We start from the raw sequence: 21,626 nt of genomic DNA, 5'->3' as shown, positions 1-21,626 counted from the left end.
ACACTGAGCTCTTAGGACATTCATTCATTCTCCAAATAATTACTTTCTGTACCTACTATGTGCCGGGCTTAAGAGTAGGATCACAGTGACGGGAAAGGCAGATGCTTCCCAGTCCCTCTGCATCCTGTTCTTTTCCTTCATTGCACTGACCAGTTTGTAACTGTATTTGACCTAGAGAACACACAGCTGTTAGTCTGTCACCTGCTGCACTATAAGTTCCAGGCGGGCAGGACCTTCGCCTGGCTTCCTCCCCAGCATACCCCTGGGGCCCAGCCTCGTGCCTGGGTGTTAATTCATGTCCACTTGGTAGATGACCTTTCCCTTCCATCTCTGCTGCCTTCCTCTTACATGAGGAATTCAGACCCCACAAACAGGACTCTGTTTAAGGGGTGCAGGTGTGTTCCTCTGGGACTCTAACTGCCATTGGTTAAATTTCCACACGCAGAAATGTTTTTTGTGTTCAAGGGTCAACTTATAGAGTCCCTCTGTTTTACATGTGCAGATTCATGAACACACATAAGGAAGGAAAATGTGTGCAGTGGGTTTAGAAACATAAATAATTAAGACTATTTTTCACATATGGATAGGCACGTCAATAGAAAGGAGAGATTCAGCCTGCTTGGCCTCCATGGAGCCCCTGGCTGGAAAGGACATCAGGGAAGTTGCCTCGGTGGTGCTCTTCTCTGATGGGAACGTCTCTCAGGCCCGGTGCCTGGGCAGAGCCCTGAAATGTGCACATTGAGACATTTTACCTGCTTAGCAGCTGCACGAGGGCTTCTTGGTTCAGTAACAGACAGGCGCAGTCATGTGGAGGTGGTAAGACAACATGCCAATAGTTCCTAAACATTACCTTAGAACACAAAGGGTATTTGGAAAATACTTTGCTAACAGAAAAGAACACACATTGATTTTTAAAAACTCTTACAACAGAGAGATTGAGATGTGGGTGACTTCATTTTACTGTTATTTAAGAACGTCAGGTATTAATAAAGCAGACTCTGGCTCTCAGCACATTTCTGAGCAAGATCAACGAAGGGGTGTAAAGATGGCAGTGACATAAGTGGGGCATTCAGTGCATGGCGGTGCTCTGCTGGGACAGCTTGCCCAGGCTCTATCTCCCACCCCGCCAGAGCAGTGAGTGTGACCTCATCAGCCATGCCTTCTATCACATCTGCGCGCCCCCTCCCCGCCTCAGCACAGCCTGCCCAGCAGTGACTGAGTCCTTATCACCTTGCTCTTTCACTCTTGTGTTAGCAAAACTTTGCAGACTGTCCACAATATTCTGTGATGATGGAGATTCTCTCTGCCTTGCCCAATTCAGCATGTGGCTACTGAGAACTTGAAATGAGGCTTAACGTGACTGATGAAGTGAAGTTTTCTTCTTGTTTAATCCTAATTAATTCAAATTTAAATAGTCACACGTGGCTAATGGCCACCATACCGGACAGATCAGTGCTAGGAAATAACAACTGCAAATTGACTTAATTTGTCTTTAGAAATGTTTTATTATCATTCCTGTTCTCAGATGAGCATACTCAGGCTCAGAGGATTAAGTGACCATGGTTAGAAAGCTAATAAATGGCAGAGAGGAGCTCACACTCAACCCACCCCAACAACCTGCACTCCTGCAGTGATGTCAGAATGCCATCCCCCTTCCTCATGCACAAGAGGCCTCACGGGCAGGAATCAGCTTCTGCAGACTCCAAATTCTTGGTAACCAGCTATGAAAGGAAGCTGGCCATACATACATGGCGTGATTTCTTTCAACAAGAACACAGAGGAAAATGTTTTTCTCCAGCTATGACTACCTAAGTTGAACCTCTCAAACTATTCATTGATCATGTGAACATATGATAGCCCCCACTGTGCTCCGAAACTTTAGCTCTTATCAAATATTAGCCACATGAATTCATAAGAAGGTAACAGTATGAAAAAGACTTTATGCTTTCTAAAATGCTGTCTAAGCATTATTCCACCCTGCTTACCCTTCGCTGACAAACCATAATATACTTTGTTTCCTAAATCAACAGGATCCCACAAAACTGCACAGAACATAAAGAACTTAGGATGTCAAGAGTGATCTGGAAATAAAATGTTGGAGGTATGACTTTAAAAGCAGGGTAACTTATGATAGAGGAAAATAATACAGTCATACTGTAAATTTTGTAGAGTTCTATGTAAAATATTTCACATTACAGTACCATAAACCTCCACAACCTGTGGGTGTCAGTTCAGATGTCCATGTGCCTGTATTCATACAGGAGGATGTGTTATCTCCACAAATCTTTTCTTTATCAATAGGAATCCACTGCACAGATGATTTAAGGTGCATGGTTGAAAATTCATTGAAATTAGAGTGGAGAGCATTACTTTTTGTGTGTGTGTGGACTTTGGTTCTACTACAACTTTTACACTCCCAAGGGGATCTAAGATACTCCTTAATATTACCCTACTTGGACAAAATCAAATAAATAATGGGGTGATGGCCAAAACAAAGATAAATAAATGGGGTAAGACCATGAACTTCGAGGACCAAAGCCTGGTGCAAAAATATATAATAAGCCCAGACTGATGATTCTGTTACATAAAATCCATTTTTAGCTTAGAGCTGGTAGACTGTGGTGGTGAGAGCTATACAAAGACCCAGAATTAGTCTCATCCAAGCCTGGACCTTCTTGCAGCAATACCCTATTTCATGATTCAGCTCCCCTGTCTGGAATGGCATAAGCAATGTAAATGGGGACTGGGTGAGGTGAAGATGGCTGAGGTGGGGCCTGTGTGCCCTCCCCTGGAACCCGGTGCCCTCAATGGTTCTGACTCACAGAACACAGCCCAAGTGACCCTGTGCAAGGCTCCAGGCCTCAGCCTTAAAAAACTGGCTTCTGTTTCCTGTCTTTTGGGACACTTGCCAGGAGTTCCAAGCTTCCATTTAGCAAGTCCAGTTACCATAAGACCACCACACAAAAGAGCACGTGCAGCCACATAGTCAACAGTCCCCCTGGCCTGGCCTCCCAGTCAGTCCTGCCAGCAGGGCAGCCACGGGAGCACAGCCATCCAGGAAGCAGCTGAGCACCACCCAGGGACTTGCATCAACCCCTGTGGACCTGGAGAGTCACCCAGCCAGGTCTGTTCTGACCCACAAAGTCATGAGAGAAAATAAAACAGCTCTTGCTTTCTACCTCAAAATTTTGGGGTAGTTCACTATGCACTAAAAGCTAACTGGAACAGTGTTCCTACTTTCTTCAGTTAATCTGTTCTTCCTCTAAAACCGCCTGTTAATTGCTTGTATTACAGGACATGACTTTGCATTTGTTACATAGGAAGCCTACCCCTGCCTGCCCCATCACTCCAAGTTTCCATACACACCTACCGATGAAGCCAGAAGACGGTGGGTTGGGCTGGATCTTCTCCTTGGTGTTCTCCTGGATAATGTCCCAAAGCTCCCATATGAATTTAGGATGAAGAATGTAAAATGGCTGGTTTGGGTTTTTCTGACGATGCTGAACATATGGAGTGAACAGGTTGTAATCTGGCTTCTTGTACCACTATGAGAAAAAAAACCAACACAATCAAGTACAGAGGCCCATACTGTGAGGACACTGTGGGAAAGACACTGTGAGCAAGACAGGGCAGCACAGGTGAGGGGCTGTTTCAGTGCTGAGGGACCAGGCCGAGGGTGAGGCAAAGGGAATGGCCCCTCACTTCCACGGCACCTCCTCACCGGAGGAGAGAATGGGTACAAGGAGAGATGTCTTGTTCCCTAGTAAAATAAGGGAGATGGGCCAGGGCAGGGGCCAGCGGCCTCTCTGTAAAGGGCCTGACAGTAAACGCATCAGGCTTCTCAGGCCACAGAGTCTCTGCTGCAACCACTCCAATGTGTGGTTGAACTTCAAAAGCAGCTACAGCAGATACACGATGAGGGGAGTGGATGTGCTCCAATAAAACTTTATTTAGAAAAACAGGGTCAGATTTGGCCCATGGCTATAGTGTGCTGACCCCGGGGCCCAATCAGTGTATTTCAAAAGCATGTTTTCCAAATCTACCCCATAGTGACAGAGTGCCTAGCAGTTACTCCCTGGGGTTAGGGCTACGGAAGCCAGACAAGCAGGGCACAGGGGACTCTTTGGAGCGACGGGGATACCGTCTCTTAACTGCTGGTGGGTATATGCTATAAATTTGCTAATACTCATCAAATGTACAGTTACATTGACTGTACATAAATCATTGTGTGAAAAAATGAGTAAGATTGATTTTTTAAAAACGTCTTCAGAAGTGTGTCAAGTGCCACCATGAAACAGGCTTTAGAGAAGGTTGTGGGAGAGACTGGCTTTAGGGCTCCCAGGGTCCCATAAACCCCCCAGACAGACACTTTCAGTAAGTAGTGGGTGTGTATTAAGGTCCCAAGTAATATTTCATGGTTGAATGGGTTCTGTGGTTTTAAAAATTCTGAGGTGGACTGGGCCATATCATCTTCAGTCAGTAACCATGTTCCCAAGCTGCTGGGCCGTGGGAGATCAGGGGTGTGGGACCTGCTGGCTTCTTCACCATCCTCCTGCCCCACCCAGCAGGGTCAGAGCTCAGGCCCCATAGGAAGCACAGATTTCACTGTCCCTGCTCACACCCCCACATCAGAAAGCTCTGTGCTCTGCGCTCGGATGCTTTCAGCAAAGGAAGAAACAGGATCTAACAGCCAGAAGCACTCAGTCTGTCCACCAGAGCAAAGAAGCTGTCATAACCTAAAACCAGAGAACTTTGGGCTGGGAAGGAAGCTAAAAAGTTCAAACACCCATTTGATGCTTGATTCTCAACAGAAGCCATGTATGAGATTCTGGCTGAATCTGGTTCTCAAAAAATACACATCAAGGCTTTCTGGGAGAAGGGCTCTAACAGATGTACCTGAAGGAAAAATATTCTCCAGGTGATTCTGATTTGCACTCCTGGCTAGGAACCAGTTAGCAACCATGCTAGGTCAATGTCCAACCTTCATCTCAAAGTGAATACCGGCAGGACATTCTTTCGGGGGGACTCATTCAACCTTGGGCGATTCCCCTGCAAAGTTACTTCTTGGTGAGGCCAAGATCTGTTCTCCACATTCATCTTAAGAAGGCTGCATTCTCTTGGCTCAGAACAAGTCAGATGATTCCCGTTGGTACAGCTGATAACATCTGTTATGAAGCTAAATTATCATCCATCTTTCCTGGCCCTTTTTAAGCAAACAAGTACACTGGCTTTTCAGCCAAGTTTTCACCAAGAAATAATGAGCTGCTTGCCTGGATAGGCATAATTTGCCAGAATGTCATGAATATAGCTTGCTTATATTTTGGTAGCTAGTAATAATCTTGGTTATGCTGTATCATATAACATGGAAAAGGTTTTGAGGCAGAAGCCAAAAAGTATCTCATTTAGGAAAAACCTGTAACAGGTTCCACTGAAACAATCATGAGCTGTTGTTGATTCAAAAAGTCTAGATTTTCTTGCCAAGCATCTCTTAATTTATTTCAAAAGATCTTGTAACTACTTGGAAGATGATGTAACCCCACCAGAATGGAAAAATTCTGAGTTTAATCAGTCTGACCTTCAGCTTAACCAGGAATTTCTCAATATTTAGACACTGAACATGTGTATTTCATTTTAAAAAAATCCTCCAGGGCAAAAGGCCTTTTTTATTAGATGGATAATGTTCACCAAGTATGCTACTGGAAATGGGTATCAGAATGCTGTGTTTGCATGGGTATTTTTGGTAGTACCCATGATCAGTTTCACTGTCTTGTTAAAGCTTAATCCTTGACTTGCTTCCATTTATTGGTCAGTCAAAGGCACTGAGTGACCTTAGGGATGCAGCACCAAAGGAAACACCTACCAGGTTCAGATTTGCAGAATAAGGAGCAGGGTCCCAGGCCACCAAAATCACATCCTTATACAATGAACTGTCGATGAAGTGATGGTGGGGGTTGGTCAATATCTGCAAATACAATGAAAAATCATTTCAATACAAGTGTTTGGTGCTTCAAAATGGTATTTGAAAAAAGAGATGAAAACTTAAAAAATGTATCAGAGCGAAATTAAAAAAAGAAAAGCTCTTCAGACTGTTTTCCTCTGGGGGAGCAACAGAGGCTGGCATTGCACAGAAAAGCCCTTGAAGGCATGTCTGGGGAAATGAGGATTTGTTTTTACAAACCCACTGATTCTTACATTGTCAGCAGCTCTGGACTCATATCTAGTGGTTCTGAATTGGCTCTTGGAAGATACAGCTGACTAGCTATTTCAGCCCCCTTGTTCATATCCTCTTCAATGGCCTTCACAGGGAATTTGGAGAGAGTTGCAGAAATGGTTGAATTAACATATTTCTGGAGTGCCATCCTCAGGACAAATGGGATGCAGAGAGCCAGACACAAGTCAGCCCCAGTATGTCCTCTCTCTGTGGCCCTCTCTGGTCCTGGATGAGTCCTTCGATCTCCCCTGCCAATCACCTTTCTTTTTTTTAACCACAGTTTTGCGAAAAAAAAAAATGCATTGCTTTTCCTCAGTTCTAAACTGCAATTTCTGCAACTTATCATTTTTTAAACTGTACTCTTTTTCCTTCACATTTTAAAATTTCTGAACTTAGGATGTATCTTTCAGGTGCCATGTTATTTTAATTTGGTGAGGTTTATCTCCTCCTCTCTGAAAAGCTGTTATTAAATGAATGATGAAGGTTGCAATCAAGGCACCTATGAATTAAGGAAATAAGTCAAGTGTTTCTTACCTTGCTGCAGGCTGCCTGGCTCAGGGCACTACACAGGAAGCTAATCTTTTGATCAGCAAGTAAAATCATAAATCACTCATCACTTTAAATTTTTCTATATAGTTTGAAATTATAGAAATTGTGGTTTTGAGAATTTTGCTATAAATTTAGAAAACTTTCTTATTAAGAACATAAAGAAATATGTTACATTCCTATACACTAACAATGAAATAGCAGAAAGAGAAATCAGGAAAACAATTACATTCACAATTGCATTAAAAAGAGTAAAATACCTAGGAATAAAACCTAACCAAGTAAGTGAAAGACCTATATCCTGAAAACTATAAGACACTTTTAAGAGAAATTAAAGAGAACACTAATAAATGCAAATTCATCCCATGCTCTTAGATAGGAAGAATTAATATTGTCAAAATGGCCATCCTGCCTAAAGCAATCTACAGATTCAATGCAATCCCTATCAAAATACCAATGGCATCCTTCAACACACTGGAACAAGTAGTCCTAAAATTCATATGGAACCACAAAAGACCCCAAATAGCCAAAGCAATCCTGAGAAGGAAGAATAAAGCAGGGGGTATCTCACTTCCCAACTTCAAGCTCTACTACAAAGCCATAGTAATCAAGACAATTTGGTACTGGCACAAGAACAGACCCATAGACTAGTGGAACAGAAAAGAGAATCCTGATATTAACCCAAGCATATATGATCAATTAATATACGATAAAGGAGCCATGGATATACAATGGGGAAATGACAGCCTCTTCAACAGCTGGTGTTGGCAAAACTGGACAGCTACATGTAAGAGAAGAAACTGAATCATTGTTTAACCCCATACACAAAAGTAAACTCAAAATGTATCAAAGACCTGAATGTAAGTCATGAAACCATAAAACTCTTAGAAAAAAACATAGGCAAAAGTCTCTTGGACATAAACATGAGTAACTTCTTCATGAACATATTTCCACAGGCTAGGGAAACAAAAGCAAAAATGAACAAGTGGGACTATATCAAACTAAAAAGCTTCTGTACAGTAAAGGACACCATCAGTAGAACAAAAAGGCATCGTACAGTATGGGAGAATATATTCATAAATGACATACCTCATAAGGGGTTGACATCCAAAATATATAAAGAGCTCATGCACCTCAACAAACAAAAAGAAAATAATCCAATTAAAAAATGAGCAGAGGAGCTGAACAGACAGTTCTCTAAAGAAGAAATTCAGATGGCCAACAGGCACATGAAAAGATGCTCCACTTCCCTAATCATCAGAGAAATGCAAATTAAAACCACAATGAGATATCACCTCACACCAGTTAGGATGGCCAACATCCAAAAGACAAACAACAAATGTTGGCGAGGATGTGGAGAAAGGGGAATCCTCCTACACTGCTGGTGGGAATGTAAGCTAGTTCAACCATTGTGGAAAGCAGTATAGAGGTTCCTTAAAAGACTAAAAATAGAAATACCATTTGACCCAGGAATTCCACTTCTAGGAATTTACCCTAAGAATGCAGCAGCTCAGTTTGAAAAAGACATATGCACCCCTTTGCTTACCACAGCACTGCTTACAATAGCCAAGAAATGGAAGCAACCTAAGCGTCCATCAGTAGATGAATGGATAAAGAAGATGTGGTACATATACACAATGGAATATTATTCAGCCATAAGAAGAAAACAAATCCTACCATTTGCAACAACATGGATGGAGCTAGAGGGTATTATGCTCAGTGAAATAAGTCAGATGGAGAAAGACAAGTACCAAATGATTTCACTCATCTGTGAAGTTTAAGAACAAAGAAAAACTAAAGGAACAAAACATCAGCAGACTCATAGAACCCAAGAATGGACTAACAGTTACCAAAGGGAAAGAGATTGGGGAGGCTGGGTGGGAAGGGAGGGACAAAGGGAATAATGACCATTACAATTAGCACACATAACGTAGGGGTGATCACACGGAAGGCAGTATAGCACAGAGAAGACAATTAGTGATTCTACTGCATCTTATTTCACTGATAGACAGTGACTGTAATGGGGTATGTGGTGGGGACTGATAATGGGGGGAGTATAGTAACCATAATGTTGCTCATGTAATTATACCTTAATGATACCAAAAAAAAAAAAGTGCACTACAAGCATGAAAAAAGAACACAAAGAAAATTAATTGTTTCATTTTCAGTTAAACAATCCATTTTCACTTTTAAATTTTTAAACAGCAGACAAAAGTTTCTGTGCTACCTTACTGACCCTTGGATTTTGTACCTTTGCTTTTCTCCACTTGTCTCTGCCGCTTCTCACTGCCATTTTTTCTAGTTCATGAAATGCAACATGCTAAGTTTGAGTATATATATATACAAATGTATTTTTTTCTACTATGGTTTTTCCCCTTAATCTTACTCATTTCTTTCTATCCTGTTAAACAGAAATTCCCATTTCTCTGCATTTTTTCCTCATTAATTCTTTATAATTACAAGACTCATAGAAATAAGCAAGATCATGGTCATGGATAACTGGGTAATTTCTTTTCAATCATTCAGTTAAACTATTTGCTTATAAAATTCACATCCATGAAAACACTCTCCCCATCCTACCTGGGAATTAATGATGCGCAGCGTGGTTTTATTTCCGACGTCTTTCTCATAGCCATGTGTAGGAGCTGAGTTAAATCTCAAAACTGCATCATGAGAATCTAAGGGCAAATGATTAACAAGCTTACTTTTTTTTCTTTGTAGAATCAACATAATCTAGAGGGTAAATATTAAAGGAAATCTTTCAATATCTAAAGCTAGCTGGACACCATAGAGTTAACATGTACATACACATATTTTTCAGTGTATTGTTTATCAAGAACATCCTAGCTAGGGGACAAATGGACACAGAACATGCTCACATAATTGGAACATGGGACACAGAAATCCATTACAAGTGGTCCCATATGATCTAAGTTATATACTTATGGGCTCACATGCTTTGTGCAGCTACTCTTCTAAAGATTCAAAAATACCTTGAAGATTGAATCTCTGGGAGCAGGTAAGGATGCTAGAACAGGGGCTGTGGTCTGCAGCTTCTTACTGCTTACAGAACAGGGAGGCTGCTCAGTGCCTCCGATGGTGCCACCTCCAAGATCAAGTGTGTGTCTTACCTAGAAAATCACAGCCTTCAATGTAACTTCAGCACTTTTGGGTGCTAGTTTGCACTTAAAAAGAAAACCAGCAGTGACTTCCATGCATCTTTGCATACTGCTGAAAATGCCTGGAAGACCCATGCTCAGGCAATCTCCAAGTGCTCTGCATCCCAGCAATGGTCTGCCTTACTGCTGCAGCCCTAGAGAGTGGGAGGGACCACCCGAGGCCCAGCCCTGAAGCCCACTATGCCCAACAATGGCACATCAATGGCACACCCTGCGTCCCTGAGCTTCAATCACAACATAAACAAAGGTGTCTTCACTCCACTTGTCAGATTTTCACAAGTTCTCTGAGGTCCTAGGCAAAAACAAGGCTCCCGTGTCATGGAGGCTGCCAAGGAGATGATGAGCTAGAGGTGGAGGAGGACGGCTCACCTGATTAAGGGATGGGATGGGGGATATGTTTCCTTTCCAGAAAGCAGTCTGTATGCATACACATCTTGATATTTCCTGAGCCAGCTCATGTGTTTCTTGGAAACCAGCCTGACACCAGGGTTAATCAGCAAGAAGGTTATTTCTATGAGCTATCTTTAGCTCCAAAAATTTCATCCACATTTCAGGTTTAACTTAGAGCAATAACAAGGCCTGTTTGTGAGAAAGTGAGAGGTGAGATTATGTATTTCTGATCTGCCAGTGAGCCTGTGGATACACCCTACATTTATGGTGACCACTCCCGATACAAGTCTCTAGAGCAGCTCACCTTCTTCACTTGAGTCCTGCTATCCCCTCCTGAGTAGCTTCCTCGGAACAGACTAGAAAGCAGCAGAAACTCTGCATGCATGCCACCACTAAAATAGCATTACAAAAGGTACCTTTCTTGATAAGCCCTGAACTCAGAAAAATTCAGACTCCAGTTTTGAGAACCAAAATTAGTGCACTTTTGAAACAAAAAGAATACATAATGGGTACCTGGCTGTGTCATCAAAAAAAAAAACATATAATGTTCCTTTAGGGAATGTTCTGCAGGCTTTGGAAAAGTATGACCTGCCACCTGTTTTAGTAAATAAAGTTGTACTTCAACAGACACACTCATTTGTTTATCTACTGTCTATGATGGCAGAGTGGAGTTGAGACAGAGATCTATGGCTCACAAAGCCCCAAATACTTACTATTTGGCTCTTAAAAAATATGTTTGCCAATCTTTGTATTCCAGGTGACTAATGCTTTGTGTAAATGATCCAAAAAAAAACCTGAACGCTTCTGAGTTTTACATCACGATTTAAGTTCTTGTTTGCACTTTTTCGGGTAGTGAACTGCCTTATTTTTATTGAACAGTGTTTTGTCATAAAAAATCAAATGAACTCTGAGCTGGAAATTTTAAGATTACCCAAAGCAGTGGTTCTCACTTTTTGGTCTCAGGACCTCTTGACACCATTGAAAATTATTGACAACCTGTTGTTATTTGTGTAAAATCCTTCAACATGTACCACACTAGAAAGCAAAATAGAAAAATTTCAAGTATCAATTTATTTAAAAATAACGTATTTTTATAAAAACTAACTATCCTCAAAAACTAGGAGGAGACTGGCTATGTTTTAATGTTTGCAAGTCTACTTAAAGTCTGACTTTTTAGAAGTCACCAGGTTTCTCTCAACTGCTCTTGCATTTAACCTGCTGCAGGAGTACACTGCTTTAGGTGAAGTATAAAGAAGCCCAGACATATTGTTGAAAAAATGTAGTTTAAATTTTTCCAGATTACTGGGAATATTCTTCTTTGATACTTCATCAAAACTTGACAAGTGCCAATATCTTAAAAGTTTGTTGCAGTGTGGAATGGGAAACAGTATCAATGAACTTTCCATGCTCTGTTACATTAAAATCCACTAGTTAATCTTGCTCTTAAAAAGGATGATTCACCCATGCATATTTTTCTAACATCTTGCAATGATTTCTTGGAATTATCAGTTCAGTTAGTCACACAGATCTTCCAAATATCAAACTACATTAGTTAACATTACCAGGGATCTCAAGAGCTTTGGGAAGCTTCCAAACTCATGCTGAATGCTTGAATCTGATAAATGGCAACAGCTACCATCAGTTATTTTCCTAAAGGTGACAGGCTCACTTAATTCCATTTTGAGAAAATACCAGCCCAACATCCAAGTCTAAATAAAGTATGTCAGTCAGTCATTTACTTCAAGTAAAAACTGTGTTTCACGATAAAAGTGGATAGTTCTGCTCATAACCACACACTGGTATTTTTGGTGTGTTATTATGCAGACGTGTCCTTCACATCATTACCCACTTTGTCTTTAAAACACATGTACTCAAAGATTGAGGCGTGGGAGGTGAGACAGAGGATTCCTCCTAAAAACTACATATAATATGAAAATATAATTAATACGACTAATCCTGAAAGAGCAACAGGAAAGAGGGCTGTGCCAAACTGCATACACCTGGAGAAAAGACTAAACCTCACGGAACAGAGTAACGTACCAAAGCTGCAGCCTGGTGGGACCCAAGTGCTTCCCCTACCCCAGCTCACTGGCAGGAGGAAGAGAAACGGAGCAGGGAGGGAGTGGAGGCCTGGGACTGCTGAATACCTAACTCTGGAGATCTGCTCTGGGAGCACAAACCTACATTTCACTGTGCTTTCATGGTACTCTTGTGATTAGGGGGCTTGAAAGCTAAGACAGGCAGAATACCTGGAGAAACTGAGATTCCAGCCATTTGTGGAAAGCAGGGATCCATATCCAGCTGCTCTGGGACAAAAGAAAGGCAGGCAGTCTGAGAGACTTCCTAACAGCAAGAGAGCTGCTAAAGGGGCAAGGATTGCACAGAGCTTACTGCTCGGGAGAAAGGACAGGTCGACAAAACTGGGTACACTCTGCCCAGCAGGTTGGGAACTTTCTTGATCTTTAGGTGCTCCAGCTCCCTGGCTGGATACACAGCTTGAAGGACCCCCTCCATGATATGCAGCCTACTGCAACTTTCTCCCAACCAGCCCCACCTGGCTCGCAAACCGGCAAATCCAACCCTGGCATTAGGCCCCCCAGAGAGGGAAGCCCCCTCTACAGCAACTGCAAATGCAAAGCATAGAGGCTTATACCTGTGTGCTCAGACCACTGGATCTGGCAGTGATGGCAGGCATAGCAGGAGGGAAGCAGGAAACAGCTCTTTCCTCCCCCCAGGCACCAATACCACTCCCCTGCGACCCCTGACATTGCTTTAGGGGCTGAGCAGCTCCAGAGAGTAGAGCTTCTGGGCATTAAAGGGCGCCATATACAAATATGAAATGCCAAAGAAACCTGGTTCAAAGTAAAATTATGAATACAACACCTGAGAAAGATTCAAATGATATCAATCTCATGATCTTTCTGAAAGGGATTTCAAAATAAAAATCATTAACATGCTCATGGTAGTAGAGAAAAATATTCAAGAACTCAGGAATGAATTCTGGTTGGAGGTCCAATCATTGAAGAGCACAATGGAGGGTACTAAAAGCAGATTAGATACAATGGAGATGATAAATGAAATAGAAATTAGAGAAGAGGAATACAAAGAAGCTGAGGCATACAGAGAAAAAAGGATCTCTAAGAATGAAAGAATAATAAGAGAAATGTGTGACCAATCCAAAAGGAACAATATTCACATTATACGGGAACCTGAAGAGGAAGAAAGAGAAAAAGGGATAGAAAGTGTCTTTGAGGAGGTAATTGCTGAAAACTTCCCCAATCTGGGGAAGGACATAGTCTCTGAGGCCATGGAGGTGCACAGATCTCCCAACACAAGGGACCCAAGGAAGACAACACCAAGACATATAGTAATAAAAATGGCAAAGTCAAGGATAAGGACAGACTATTAAAAGCAGCCAGAGAGAGAAATAAGATCACATACAAAGGAAAACCCATCAGGCTATCATCAGACTTCTCAGCAGAAACCTTACAGGCCAGAAGGGAGTATCATGATGTATTTAATGCAATGAAGCAGAAGGGCCTGGAACCAAGAATAGTTTATGTGGCAAGATTCTGATTTAAATTTGAAGGAGGGATTAAACAATTTCCAGATAAGCAAAAGCTGAGAGAATTTACCTTCCACAAACTGTCTCTACAGTGTATTTTGGAGGGACTGCTATAGATGGAAGTGTTCCTAAGGTTTAATAGCTGTCACCAGAGGTAATAAAATGACAGTAAAGAAAGTAGAACAGTTCATTACTAAGCAAATGCAAAATTAAATCAACTATCCCCAAAGTCAATCAAGGGATAGACAAAGAGTACACAATATGATACCTAATATATAAAGAATGGAGGAGGAAGAAAAAGAAAGAGAAAAAAGAACCTTCAGATTGTGTTTGTAATAGCATATTAAGTGAGTTAAGTTAGAGTCCTAGACAGTAAGGAAGCTAACCTTGAACCTTTGGTAATGACGAATCTAAAGTCTGCAATGGCAATAAGTACATACCTATCAATAATCACCCTAAATGTAAATGGACTGAATGCACCAATCAAAAGACATAGAGTCACTGAATGGATCAAAAAATGAGACCCCTCTATATGCTGCCTACAAGAGACTCACTACAAACCCAAAGACACACACAGACTAAAAGTGAAGGGATGGAAAAAGATATTTCACACAACTAATACGGAGATAAAAGCAGAAGTTGCAGTACTTGTATCAGACAAAATAGACTTCAAAACAAAGAAAGTCACAAGAGACAAAGGACATTACATAATGATAAAGGGGTCAATCCAACAAGAAGATATAACCACTATAAATATCTATGCACCCAACACAGGATCATCTACATAAGTGAAACATACACTAACAGAATTAAAATGGGAAATAGAATGCAATGCATTCATTCTAGAAGACTTCAACACTCCACTGACCCTGAAGGACAGGTCAACCAGACAAAAAATAAGTAAGGAGACAGAGGCATGGAACAACACACTAGAAGAGATGGTCCTAACAGACATCTACAGAACTCTGCATCCAAAAGCAGCACAATACACATTCTTCTCAAGTGCACATGGAACATTTTCCAGAATAGATCATATACTAGGCCACAAAAAGAGCCTCAGCAAATTCAAAAAGATTGAAATTCTACCAACCAGTTTCTTAGACCACAAAGGTAAGAAACAAGAAATAAATTACACAAAGAAAATGAAAAATCCCACAAAACACGGAGGCTTCAAAACATGCTCCTAAATAATCAATGGATCAATGACCCAATAAAAACAGAGATCAAGCAATGTATGGAGACAAAGGACAACAATAATTCAACATCTTAAAATCTGTGGGACGCAGCAAAGGCCGTGCTAAGAGGAAAGTATATTGCAATACAGGCCTACCTCAGGAAAGAAGAACAATCCCATATGAACACTCTAAACTCACAGTTAAAGAAAATAGAAAAAGAAGAACAATGAGGCCCAAAGTCAGAAGAAGGAGGGGCAAAATAAGATTAGAGTGGAAATAAAGAAAATCGAGAAGAATAAAACAATAGAAAGAACCAATCAAAGCAGCAGCTGGTTCTCTGAGAAAACAAACATAATAGATAAACCCCTAGACAGACTTACCAAGAAAAAAAGAGAGTCTACACACATAAACATAATCAGAAATGAGAAAGGAAAAATCACTACAGACATCACAGAAATACAAAGAATTATTAGAGAGTACTATGAAAAAGTGTATGTCAACAAACTGGATAACCTAGAAGAAATGGACAACTTTCTAGAAAAATACAACCTTCCAAGGCTACCCTGAAAGAAACAGAAAATTTGAACAGATGAATTACCAGTGACGAAATTGAATTGGTAATCAAAAAACTACCTCAGAACAAAAGTGCTAGATCAGATGCCTTCACTGCTGAATTTTATCAAACATTTAGTGAAGACCTAATACCCATCTTCCTTTAAGTTTCCCAAAGAGTAGAAGAAGAGGGAATACTTCCAAACTCATTCTATGAGGCCAGCATCACTCTAATAATAGAAACAGGCAAAGACACCACAAGAAAAGAAAATTACAGGCCAATATCCCTGATGAACATAGATGCAAAAATACTCAACAAAATATTAGTAAACTGAATTCAAAAATACACCAAAAAGATCATCCATCACGATCAAGTAGAATTTATTTCAGGGATGCAAGGATGGTACAACATTCGAAAATCCATCAACATCATCCATCACATCAACAAAAAGGACAAAAACTACACGATCATCTCCATAGATGCTGAAAAAGCATTTGACAAAATTCAACATCCATTCATGATAAAATCTCTCAACAAAATGGCTATAGAGGGCAAGTACCTCAACATAATAAAAGGCCATATATGACAAACCCACAGCCAACATCATACTTAATAGTGAAAAGCTGAAAGCTTTTCCTTTAAGATTGGGAACAAGACAAGGATGCCCACTCTCCCCACTTCTATTCAACATAGTTCTGGAGGTCCTATCCACGGCAATTAGACAACACAAAGAAATAAAATGCATCCATACTGGCAAGGAAGAAGTTAAACTGCCCCTGTTTGCAGATGACATGATATTGTACATAAAAAAACCCTAAAGAATCCTCTCCAAAACTACTAGATCTAATATCTGAATTCAGCAATGTTGCAGGATAAAAAGTAAACACAGAAATCGGTGGCATTCCTATACACTAATGATGAACTAGCAGAAAGAGCAATCAGGAAAACAATTCCATTCACAGTTGCATCAAAAAGAGTATAATACCTAGGAATAAATCTAACTAAGGAAGTGAAACTACACACTGTATACTCTGAAAACTACAAGACACTCATGAGAGAAATTAAAGAAGATACCAATAAATAGAAACACATTCCATGCTCAGGGATAGGAAAAATATTGTCAAAATGGCCATCCTGCCTAAAGCAGTCTACAGATTAAATGCTATTCCTATTAAAATACCAACAGCATTCTTCAGTGAAGTAGAGAAAATAGTTCTAAAATTCATATGGAACCACAAAGACCCCAAATAGCCAAAGCAATCCTGAGAAGGGAGAATAAAGCTGAGGGGATTATGCTCCGCAACTTCAAGCTCTACTATAAAGCCACAGTTATCAAGACAATTTGGTACTGGGACAAGAAGAGAACCATAGACCAATAAAACAGACTAGAGAGCCCTGATATAAACCCAAAATATATGGTCAATTAATATACAATAAAGGAGTCATGAACATACAATGGGGAAATGACAGCCTCTTCAACAGCTGGTGTTGGCAAAACTGGACAGGTACATGTAAGAGACTGAAACGGGATTGTTTAACCCCATACACAAAAGTAATCTCAAAATGGATCAAAGACCTGAATGTAAGTCATGAAACCATGAAACTCTTAGAAGACAACACAGGCAAAAATCTACTGAATATAGGCATGATAAACTTCTTCCTGAATGCATCTCCTCAAGCAAGGGAAACTAAAGCAAAAATGAACACATGGGACTACATCAAACTAAAAAGTTTCTGTATGGCAAAGGACACCATCAACAGAACAAAAAGGTATCCTACAGTTTGGGAGATTATATTTGTAAATGACATATCCAACAAGGGGTTAACATCCAAAATATATAAAGAACTCACACGCCTCAACACCCAAAAACCAAATAACCCTGTTAAAAAATGGGCAGAGGATATGAAGATACAATTTTCCAAAAAAGAAATTCAGATGGCCAGCAAACCCATGAAAGATGCTCCATATCCCTAATCATCAGGGAAATGCAAATTAAAACCACAATGAGATACCACCTCACACCAGTAAGGATGGCCAGCATTGAAAAGACTAAGAACAACAAATGCTGGTGTAAGGATGTGGAGAAAGGGGAACCATCCTACACTGCTGGTGGGAATGTAAGCTAGTTCATCCATTGTGGAAAGCAATATGGAGATTCCTCAAAAAACTTAAAATAGAAATACCATTTGACCTGGGAATCCCACTCCTTGGAATTTACCCAAAGAACACAACTTCTCAGACTCAAAAAGACATATGGACCCCAATGTTTATTGCAGCACTATTTACAATATCCAAGATACGGAAGCAACCTAAGTGTCCATCAGTAAATAAATGGATAAAGAAGATGTGGTACACATACACAATGGAATACTATTCAGCCATAAGAAAGAAACAAATCTTACCATTTGCTACAACATGGATGGATCTGGAGGATATTAAGCTCAGTGAAATAACCCAGGCAGAGAAAGACAAGTGTCAAACGATTTCACTCATATGTGGAGTATAACAATGAAGCAAAACTGAAGAAACAAAATAGCAGCAGACTCACAGACTCCAAGAAAGGACTAGTTGTTACCAAAGGGGAGGGGTGTGGGAGAGCGGGTGGGTAGGGAGGGAATGGGGATTGAGGGGTATTATGTTTAGTACACATGGTGTGGGAGGTCACAGGGAAAACAGTGTAGCACAGAAAAGGCACATAGTGGATCTCTGGCATCTTGCTGCACTGATGGACAGTGACTGCATTGGGTTATGGGTGGGGACTTGATAATGTGGGTAAATGTAGTAACCACATTGTTTTTTCATGTGAAACCTTCATAAGAGTATATATCAATAATACCTTAATAAAATATTTTAAAAAATAAAACACATACTCAAAGATTGAGATTTAATAAAACCAACCATTTGTATTGCTTCATCCAGGATATCCACAGGTGAAAATGGAATTCTTTTCTTTTAATGCTTCATGTGACAAATACTATGAGGAAAATCATGATTGGGTACTGCCGCCATTTGTGCTGGGAAGCAGTTCATTCACCATTGCTTTTATATCATCAGTGTAAATGTCAATAGTTTAAAAGACCCCTGAGTATTACAAAATAGTCTTTGCCCAGTGAACCCCCAAGACGGTCTTGGGGACCCCAAGCATAAGCAGACCACACCATATGAACTGGGGACCTGGGACAGCCCTCTCACAAGGCTGAGTATTATAAAAATAGTCTTTTCCCAGTGAACCCCCCACCCCAAGATGGTCTTGGGGACCCCAAGCATAAGCAGACCACACCATGTGAACCGGGGATCTGGGACAGCCATCTCACAAGGCAGAGTAAGAGAGCAAGAGGAGGCTGCAGACAGTGAGGGACCTCCAGCTACTCAGAGGTAATGAGGACACATGTGACACGTGCAGCCCCAAACCAGTCCCCCACTAAACCACAGGCCCTCGACACAGCCTGTCTAAAGGTCAGCTGAGCAAGTCAAGGACCCCAGGCAGTAGGAGCATTTGAAATTAATTAGGTGGTAATTCCAAATTAACTCTCACCCTGAAAACACCCTAGATTTTAAATGGTAGTGTTGTACACTGAGGTGCTTCAAGCTTTCAAACGTCAGAAGGCATAGGGAACAGAAATGTGATCTAGCTTAAGTCCTCTGGGAGTGGTATGAGTCTCAAGAATTAAAAGGCCAATTTCATGGAGGCAGGGATGGGAGCTGGTGTGGACGGAGACTGCGCCTCCTTCAAGCTGTCAGTGAGCAGAATTGGATCTGGGTGGGAGAGGGAACAAGCGGGGGAAGACAGGCTGAGAGTGTGTCTGTCACATAGACATATTTTTTAAGTGTGTGCCTGCTGTGCAGTTCCTTGATAATGCATCTAAAAACTGAGCTGTCCATTCATATTTAGAAAGGAAGGAATGGATCAGACAGCAGGCACACAGGGAATAAAGTAAAGCATCATCTGTGGAGAAGGCATTTCCAAGCAAGAGCCTTTCACGTTGACCTTGAGAACAGAGCCAGGCTAAGTGTATTCACTGAAGGAAGGTTAAAACACTTTAAGGCAAGGGGCCAGCCAGGAGGTGTGCTGGCACCAAGTCACTGCCTGGCCTCGGGCAATGCGCCCCCATGCCCTCCCCTTCCTTTCCCAAGCTCACACAGAAAATAAAATCTGAAACAGCAAGGGAACCAAAGCTTCTAGCCTTTGGGGAACGGCCTGCCAAAGAGATGATGCTTTTCTCTCCCAACTAACTGCCCTGGTCATATCACCTCTTCCCATGACTCCTGCAATCTGACTTCCCTTGTGCCTTCAGATCTAGGCTCTGGAGTCATGTCTTTAAAATGAAAAGCTGCCCCATCACTTCTCTGCTTCAAAGATCGCAATACTTCTGTGCTGCAAGCCCAGGGCAGGGTGGGGGGAGCAGAGCTGGAGTTTCTGGAGACCCAGAATCCAGGCTCCACCCACAGTGCCTCCAGGGGCCTCCGTGTCCTTATCTGTGAAACAGGAATAATCATACCTATCACTTCGAGTTATAGGCTTAGCACAAAAGCATTTAGAACAGGACCTTGTCTGTGGTAAGCACCCTATGAGTGGTACCTATAATTACAAATCTTAGTCTAATTTCTGTAAAAGGGCACAAACAAATCTGTGAGCTAACCTCCTGCCCACATCCAGCGACTGTCTCCTCTGCCCCTCCCAGTGCTGCTGAAGCTCTCGTCGCCCATGCGCCACACACCACGCTGTTTCTCCCCTCCCTGTTACACCAGCCTACGGCCTGGATCGTCCAGTTCTGGGCAGCCTCTGCTAACCCCCCCTCTTGGCCCAGCCAGCTGTCTTCATGGTGTCTTAGGATTCTGTTGTCACTTTCTCACTGTCAGTATATATATCTATCTTCTCCTCCACCTAATGATGATACTGGAATTATCTGCTCAGGCTGACTTCTCTACTATATTGCAGAGGATCTGTGTGTCTCACCACTGGCTATCAGGCCTCAATAAATCATCAATGCTTGTTAAATGACTATATGATCTGCTTAACCTTTTTTTTTTAAAGGTAATGTATCAGGATAGGCCAAATCCTATGCTCTTACCATCAAGTACCGTATGCTCCACTCCTTACACACTACGAGGCCTACCCTTCTATTTTCTCACAACTTCAACAGAATTTGAGTTTCAAGGGCACAGATTTGAACTCTATCCCAGCTGCTGCTAGTTCACAGCAGACATTTCTTCTCTATAGTGTGCTCATGTGTACGGGTGAAAAAAGATCATTTTATAGCTCTAGGAAAGAACAGTCCATGCTTCCAAAACAGTTCAGTTTGCTTTTTAGTAACATTTTCAAAGTGGAGGTGTTTACAACTGCCACACTATTCTCAAAAACAATTACCCAGTGTGATTCAGTCTGACAGAACTGGGACAGGACTGCAGTGCCAAGGAGCACCCAGCAGAGAGAGCAGGAAGGCAGCCAATAAGCAAACAGGTGTACTGGGTCTTTCTCCTGCACAGGCGCACTTGCAGGGTATCCAGGCGCAGTTCCCTCTGGTTGGCCTCTAGGCAGGGCTCCAGAGTCAGGTACTTTTCTAGCTCTGCCTACAGTTTTTCATAAGCCCATGACCTTCTTTAAGTCATTTGATCTTTCTTCAGCCAATCACGGTTATATATTTAAGGACCAAGATGAATTTACCTAAGTGGTACAGCATGCCCCAATACTCCGAGTTGCTTGAAGGAATCTACTATGTGAATTTGTTCTTAGTAAGAGAGCAATAAGCAACTATGTGTTAAGAAGCATGTATACATTCAATTGCATCGGAAGAAATGTCAGCAGCTGGCGTGCACATGCACTGATGCTGAGATACCAGCTTAGAAAAATGAAAGACCTTTGTTCTTACACACTGACTTATGCTAGTTACATATTCATAAAATGGTAGGTACAAAGTTGGATTTAAAAGAATTCCAGTAAAATAACAAAGATAATTTTTTAAAAACTTCTGAGTGTGTTCTTCAGTGATGATTCCACAATTCTAA

General features: G+C 41.3%; 1 protein-coding gene across 4 annotated transcripts in view; it reads right to left on the bottom strand.

Annotated features, from left to right (window-relative positions):
• Positions 1 to 21,626, bottom strand: part of ST6GAL2 (ST6 beta-galactoside alpha-2,6-sialyltransferase 2) — a 107,458-nt gene that overhangs the window by 18,100 nt on the left and 67,732 nt on the right. For 3 of the 4 annotated variants that reach the window (XM_036920902.2, XM_036920906.2, XM_036920894.2), the window contains exons 3-5: positions 9,338 to 9,435; positions 5,861 to 5,962; positions 3,371 to 3,545 (exon numbers count right to left, since the gene is read on the bottom strand). In XM_036920902.2, coding sequence (XP_036776797.2) covers positions 3,371 to 3,545; positions 5,861 to 5,962; positions 9,338 to 9,435 — 375 coding nt within the window. Of the gene's footprint in view, positions 1 to 3,366; positions 3,546 to 5,860; positions 5,963 to 9,337; positions 9,436 to 21,626 lie in introns of all 4 variants that reach the window. The other variant, XM_036920917.2, reaches the window with a different exon arrangement.

The sequence above is a fragment of the Manis pentadactyla genome, chromosome 2 (assembly GCF_030020395.1).
Source record: "Manis pentadactyla isolate mManPen7 chromosome 2, mManPen7.hap1, whole genome shotgun sequence".
Taxonomy (NCBI): Eukaryota; Metazoa; Chordata; class Mammalia; order Pholidota; family Manidae; genus Manis; species Manis pentadactyla.
Note: the sequence above shows the minus strand (reverse complement) of the source record. Positions and strands in the feature narration are given on the sequence as shown.